Source organism: Perognathus longimembris, chromosome 17, assembly GCF_023159225.1.
Source record: "Perognathus longimembris pacificus isolate PPM17 chromosome 17, ASM2315922v1, whole genome shotgun sequence".
Lineage (NCBI taxonomy): Eukaryota > Metazoa > Chordata > Mammalia > Rodentia > Heteromyidae > Perognathus > Perognathus longimembris.
Genome location: NC_063177.1, coordinates 52,463,444 through 52,470,700, shown reverse-complemented (window position 1 = coordinate 52,470,700; position 7,257 = coordinate 52,463,444). Strand labels below are relative to the sequence as shown.

The following is a 7,257-nucleotide window of genomic DNA, read 5'->3' as shown; positions in this document are numbered from 1 at the left end:
GTGGCAATAGGCCTAATGGGCATATTTTCAACCCAAATGAAACATGGCAGTAGAAGAAAGGTGAAGATTCATTCCCCCTCTTTAACTCCCTAATTAAAGCATTTATCTCAGTCAGAAGAGGATGGATTCAGGGCTTTGAATTTTCTCCCAACCAGATGGTAAAAGTCTGAGGGTTTTGTTTTTTAATCTTTCTGGCCAATTGCACACAGGGAAATCCAATACTGACTATTGAATTAATTGAGGCATGATAATGATGGCAAATATTTATTCTGTGCTACTAAGTGTCAGGTGCTGGGCTAGGCACTTGATGAAGATAATTTCATTTAGTTTAGTGTTGTTGTTTCTTGGTCAGTCATGGCCTTGAACTTGGTGCCTAGTTATGGTCCCTGAGCTCTTTTGCTCAAGGCTAGTGCTCTGTCACTTGGAGCCACAGCTCTACTTCTGGATTTCTGGTGGTTAATTATAGATGAGTCTCAAGGACTTTCCTGCCTCGCCTGGCTTTGAACTGTGATCTTCAGATCTTAGTCTCCTGAGTCGCTGGGATTACAGGTGTGAACCACCAGTGCTAGGTTTTTGTTGTTGTTGTTTGTTTGTTTTGTTTTGTTGTTTTTAGCAATAGGCAGTGGGAAGGAATCATTAGCCCTATTTTACAGATGAGAAAATGAGATTCAGAGAGGTCATTTACTGCAAATTACATAGTAATAAGAGTGGAAATTTGAAGAGTGGAGAAGAGAGAAGAGTTTGCTTTCTTCAATTCCACTCAACAGAATGGTGCCCAGTAGGGAGACATGGCTTTGGTTTATAAGTTTAACTCCATTTCAGTTAACCTCAAAGAAACAGGCTGTCACATTAAAAACAAACAGGGGGAGGAGAGAGGGGAGAATGAGGGAGGAGGTAACAAACAGTATAAAAAATGTATCCAATGCCTAATGTATGAAACTGTAACCGCTCTGTATATCAGTTTGATAATAAAAATTAAACAAACAAAAATCCCACTTTTTTTTGTTGTTCCAATACTGGGGATTGAACTCAGGGCTTGGGCTCTGTCCTTTAGCTTTTCCTGCTCAAGGCAGGCACCTCTACTACTTGCGCCATAGCTCCACTTCTGGGTTCTTAGTGGTTAATTAGGGAGAAGAGTCTCATGGACTTTCCTTCTCAGGCTGGCTTTGAAGGATCATTCTCAAATCTCAGCTTCTTGAGTATCTAGGATTACAGGTTGAACTACTGGCACCCAGCATATTCCTTGTTTTTAAATAGTTTTACAGGTCTGTAATACACAGACATATAATGTACCATTCCTAATTTTTTTTTTTTGCCAGTGCTGGGGCTTGAACTCAGGGCCTGAGCACTGTCCCTGTGTTTCTTTTTGCTCAAGGCTAGCACTCTACCCCTTTGAGCCTCAGCGCCACTTGTGGCCTTTTCTGTTTATGTAATACTAAGGAATGGAACCCAGGGCTTCATGTATGCTAGGCAAGCTCTCTACCACCAGGCCACATTCCCAGCCCCCCATTTCTAAAATTTTTCTTATTCTATTCAGACACCCACAGCTCACACCTATAATTCTAGCTACTCAGGAGGATGAGTTATGACGGTCACAGTTGGAAGCCAGCCCCGGGCAGGAAAACACACATGACTCCCAACAAAGGTTGGGACTCACGTGAAGGTTTAGAATGCAGGCTGGCAAGAGGAGAAAGCTCAACTCTGGGCGCAAGGCCAGGCTTCCAAGACAAAGGCTCCTGGATGAGGAAGCACCTGCTGCCAACAGTGCAGCCTGTTAGCTGCTGTCTTTAGTCCTCCCACTGCTGGTACTGCCATCCTCCTTCAGTCTTCCACCTAGACACTGGGACTATGGGTACACCCTAGAATTAGTGCCTGTTACAAGTGACGCTGGCTGTGAAGATTACATGACTGGGTCCACTTTCCTGAACTCATTAAAATGTGCGTTTACAATGAGTGATTTTATTGGACATAAAGACTGTGTCAAAAACTGATTAACAAAAACATCCCTTTTACTTAAAAAGAAAAATAGTGACTCTGGCCAGGCACCAAGTGGCTCACGCCTGTAAACCTAACTATTTAGGAAGCTGAGATCTGAGGATCAGGATTCAAGGCCAGCCTGGGCAGAAAAGCCAAGGGACTCTTACCTTCAGTTTATTTGTTTTGTTTTTGTTGCCAGTCCTGGGGCGTGGACTCAGGGCCTGAGCACTGTCCCTGGCTTCTTTTTGCTCAAGGTTAGCACTCTGCCACTTGAGCCACAGCGCCACTTCTGGCCGTTTTCTATATATGTGGTGCTGAGGAACCGAACCCAGGGCTTCATGTATAGGAGGCAAGCACTACCACTAGGCCATATTCCCAGCACGGACTCTTACCTTCAATTAGCCACCAAATGCCAGAAGTGGAGGTATGGCTCAGTGGTAGAGCACCAGCCTTGAGTGAAAAAGCAGTCAATGGAGAGCATGAAACTCTTGGGTTTAATCCTCAGTACCACACACACACACACACACTCACACACTGACACTCTCTGGTTACCATCAGACTTGGCTGTCTTTACACTGTGCACCAGACCACCCTCCTAATAACCAGGATAAAGGGAAGGATGGCTGTTTGGTGACTTTAGGAAGTTCTGGTCTCCGGTATGTCCGGTGTCGGTGTCTCACCCTGGGTGTGGTCGGTGCTGGTGGAGCTGGTGGTGGTTTTGGTGGTGGTGGTATACATGGACGGGCTCCAGGAAAGGACAGCTCAGAACTCCCTATTGTGCTACCTGCCACTCAAAGCTATACTCGTTCGAGTGGGCGCCACTGCCTTTTTCCAAAATCGAGAAAGACAGACAGACAGACATCCACGGGATCTAGATCTGTCCCCCGGTCCTCCAGTGATGGCAGCCCGGGGCGGGGGGGCGGGGCGACCACAGGGCGGGGCCTGTCCAGGGGGCGGAGCCTCTGGCGGGACCCGGAGCCTGGCCTCGCGCCGCCCCGCCCCAGCCCCGCCCCCAGCCCCTTCGCTGGCCCCGCCCCCAGCCCCGCGCGGGCCCCGCCCCCAGCCCCCTCGCTGGCCCCGCCCCCAGCCCCCTCGCCGGCCCCGCCCCCAGCCCCGCCCGGCCCCGCCCCCGCCCCCTCGCTGGCCCCGCCCCCAGACCCCTCGCCGGCCCCGCCCCCAGCCCCGCCCGGCCCCGCCCCCGCCCCCGCGCGGGCCCCGCCCCCCAGCCCCGCGCGGGCCCCGCCCCCCAGCCCCGCGCGGGCCCCGCCCCCAGCATCCCGCGCCGAGGTGCGCCGAGCTGCAGACCAGCGTCATGGCTGCTTCGAGATCGCCCCAGGTCGAGGAGCTGCTGGCCGAGGCCCGTCGGGCCTTCCGGGATGAGTTCGGGGCCGAGCCCGAGCTGGCCGTGTCGGCGCCGGGCCGCGTCAACCTCATCGGGGAGCACACGGACTACAACCAGGGCCTGGTGTTGCCCATGGTGAGGGGCGGCGCGGGGCTTCCCCCGAGCCCGCCGCGCGGGCCGCGGAGGGGCGCGGGGCCTCGGGCGGGCGGAAGGCGGCGCGGGCAGTCGCGGGTGGGGGCCGAGCACCCACGACAGACCCCGGAAGGGCCATTTTTTCCACGTGCGAGGAAGGCGAGCCGCCGTGGCCCCGAGGGGGTGTGCGGATGCCTCTCCCCTCAGGCTCGCCCTCTGGAGGCCGCTGACCCTCTCCCCGAACCTGGAAGTGTGTGGGTTCGTTTTCCATAAAATGGGGGGGGGGGGATTCTCTGCATGCAGCACGTAGGAGGGGGCTCTGCCGGCCGCCGTCGGTGGGCCCCAAACCGCAGGCCTGGGTGAATGTAGCCCTCGTCTTGCTGGATCAGCCGGTTCCACGTACAGAGGAGGAAACAGACCCAGAGAGGGCTAAGGAGCTGCGCAAGCCCACACTGCTGGTTCTTAGTTGTGTGAGCTAGCCGATTCCTTCCAACTCTCAACCTTTTGACTCTTTCAACCCGGTTGCACCACCCAGGAAGTGAATGGTGACCACGGGACGGGGGCCATTGCGAAGTGGGGAGGTGTAGAGCTCATTTCACCCAGTTCACCCTTGGAGCTAGCTCTTTATCTGCCCCTTGCCTCACGACTGGGAGCCCGTGCTCTGTGCAAAGTCCAGATTTCTGCTCCGGCCACCGCTGGCCCCACCCCTGAAGACCCGGAGGCCAGTTCTCCAAGCCCCCAAGGCCCTAAGCCACACCTCTCTCCCTTGTAGTTGTGCAAATTCCGTACTCTTCCTGCCTGCTTAAGGCAGCGGAGACCTGGGGTTTGGATCCTGACTCCTCCAATCATGTAAAGGGAAACTAGGGCCGGGTCCAGGGTATCAGGTGCCTCTTTCATACCCTGGGATACCCCACTCTGGAAACTTTCCTCATAGTGTATCCAGTGGCTAAATGGGCCCTGTAGCTGTGGAGGCCCTGGTGTAAACTATATATGCTTCTTGTCCTTCCTGCAGGCACTGGAGCTTGTGACCCTGATGGTGGGCAGCCCCCGAACAGATGGGCTTGTGTCTCTTCTCACCACCTCTAAAGATGCCGACGAACCCCAGCGGCTGCAATTCCCCCTCCCCACAGCCCAGCGATCCCTAGAGCCTGGAACCCCCCGATGGGCCAACTATGTCAAAGGAGTGATTCAGCATTACCCAGGTGTGGGACCCAAGCCTAGGTCAAGTTCATGTAGCACCTTCCAGTGCCACCTCTCAGCCACAAAGCCCATTCAGAGCCAGGTGCTGGGGACAGATGCCTAGCATCCCAGCTACTCAGGAGGCTAAGATCTGAGGATTGTGGTTCAAGGCCAGCCCAAGTAGGAAAAGTTCATGAGACTCTTTATCTCCCATAAATTACCCAAAAAGCCAGAAGTGGAGCTATCCTCAAGTTGTAGAACTAGCCTTGAGCAAAAGAAGCAGGGACAACACTAAGGCCCTGAGTTCAAGCCCCAGGATTGGCACAGGTGCACACAAGCAAACCTAAGCCCGTTCACATTGGATACCGAGTGTAGAGGGCCCCGAAGGGTGTGAGGACCCTGATGTCCCAGGAGATTCTAGAACTTTCCTGGGTTTCCTTTTCTTCCGGCCTCAGCTTGCTGGCTTCTATGCGCTGTCATTCAGGAAGACAACTAGGAAGATTGCCCAGCAACCTCAGGGTGGGAGCGTGGTGGGCCTCCTGTCCCCAGGAGGTTGGTGACCTCTGAGTTGAGACACAGGCCCAGGAAGCAGCTTCCAGGCACAGCTTTTCCCTGTGTCTGTCCAGCGCCCTCTCACCATCGCCGTTCTTCCCCCCGCAGCTGCCCCCATCCCTGGCTTCAGCGCAGTGGTGGTCAGCTCGGTGCCTCTGGGGGGTGGGCTTTCCAGCTCTGCGTCTCTGGAAGTGGCTACCTACACCTTCCTCCAGCAGCTCTGCCCAGGTACCACCTAGGTCCCAGCCCCTCATCCCCCCATGCAACTTCCCTGAGGTTTGGGGTCAGCGGAGCTTCTCCCTCTCCTTAGGGCAGGGGTGGGGGTGGGGGACATCTCCTTAGATGGTCCTTGGAGCTAGTGCTGCTCCACTCTGGCTACCCCTTGTGCCCCTTCCTGGGCCCCCAGCTTCCCTACCTCACCCTGTGCCACAGACACGGGGGCAATAGTCACCCGGGCCCAGGTGTGTCAGCGGGCCGAGCACAGCTTCGCAGGGGTGCCCTGTGGCATCATGGACCAGCTCATCGCGCTGCTGGGGCAGAAAGGCCATGCGCTGCTCATTGACTGCAGGTCAGGGGCTTCCCTCTCCTCACCCCGTCCTCCCACTAGGTGGCCTGTGCCCGCCGCGTGGCCGGGCAAGCGGACCCTTGACCGTCATCTCCCCCACTCCCGACTCCCCCGTCGCAGGTCCCTGGAGACAAGCCTGGTGCCGCTTTCGGATCCCAAGCTGGCTGTGCTCATCACCAACTCCAACGTCCGCCACTCGCTGAGCTCCAGCGAGTACCCTGTGCGGCGCCGCCAGTGTGAGGAGGTAGCCCGGGCACTGGGCAAGGAGAGCCTGCGAGAGGTGCGGCCGGAAGAGCTGGAGGGTGAGAGCTGCCCACCCGTGCGTTGTCTGGAGAAGGCCGGGCTCCCCGCCAGGGCTTCCGTGTGGCTTCCACCCCGCCGTCCACCTCTTGGTCACCATCGTCGTGCTCTTCCCGCCTCCCCCACCACACCGCTCCACCAGCAGGGCCTCTTGACGTCTTTGGTAGCGCCGGGGCTTAACGCGAAGCCAGTCCTGTAGCGCTGAATTACATCTCTGCCCTTCTTGAAACTATTTTTTTCTTTTTGGTGCCAGTACCGGGTCTTGAACTCAGGGCCTGCACCCCTACCTCCCTCCACTTCTGACATTTTACTGGTTTGTTGGCGATGAGAGTGTGTCAGAGCCGTCTGTGTGGGTATGGCTTCACACCATGATCCCCGGAGCTCAGCCTCCAGAGTGTGAGCCGCCCGGGGGGAGGCAGTGTGCGACCCGGCGGCTGAGCCCTGTTTCTCCCCAGCGGGCAGAGAGCTGGTGAGCAAGGAGGGCTTGCGGCGGGCGCGGCACGTGGTGGGCGAGATCCGGCGCACGGCCCAGGCGGCCGCCGCCCTCAGCCGGGGCGACTACAGGGCCTTCGGCCGCCTCATGGTGGAGAGCCACCACTCGCTCAGGTAAGGCCTGGGGGGGGCCCCCACGGCTCCTGGGCCCGGGTGGACCCCGGGCCCACCCTCCTTCTGTGTTCTCGTTAGGGATGACTATGAGGTGAGCTGCCCGGAGCTGGACCAGCTGGTGGAGGCCGCGCTGGCCGTGCCTGGCGTTTATGGCAGCCGAATGACGGGCGGCGGCTTCGGTGGCTGCACGGTGACCCTGCTGGAGGCCTCTGCTGCTTCCCGTGCCATGCAGCACATACAGGTGGGCCAATGCCAGAGGCCGGGAGGGCAGGAGAAGCACGTGCTCCGGTCCGCCCGTCACTCAGCGCCCCCCCCCCCCGCCCCGGCCTCTCCCCCAGGAGCAGTACAGCGGCACGGCCACCTTCTACCTCTCTCAGGCTGCCGACGGAGCCAAGGTGCTGCGCTTGTGAGGCACCCCTGGGTGGCCCGTGTGGACCCAGGGCTGGAGGTGGCCGGGCTGTGGCTCTGCCTCCAGCACCTGTCCCCCCCCCCCCCCCCCCCGCATCCGGGTGCTCAATAAACGTGTGCCTCTGACGGCGGAGCTCGCCTGCCTCCAGAGGTGGGTGCGCTGCAGTCAGAGAAGGAAGAGCGTCAGAGTCGCTGC

At 57.7% G+C, this 7,257-nt stretch overlaps 1 protein-coding gene across 1 annotated transcript; it reads left to right on the top strand.

Moving 5' to 3' along the window:
• The first annotated feature begins 3,254 nt into the window (after nucleotides 1-3,254).
• Nucleotides 3,255-7,249, top strand: Galk1 (galactokinase 1). The gene is made up of 8 exons (XM_048365927.1): nucleotides 3,255-3,454; nucleotides 4,464-4,653; nucleotides 5,291-5,410; nucleotides 5,615-5,750; nucleotides 5,868-6,049; nucleotides 6,503-6,653; nucleotides 6,732-6,894; nucleotides 6,992-7,249. The coding sequence occupies exons 1-8, from the start codon at nucleotides 3,290-3,292 to the stop codon at nucleotides 7,061-7,063; spliced, it is 1,179 nt and encodes a 392-aa protein (XP_048221884.1). The 5' UTR covers nucleotides 3,255-3,289; the 3' UTR covers nucleotides 7,064-7,249.
• The last annotated feature ends 8 nt before the right edge of the window (nucleotides 7,250-7,257 follow it).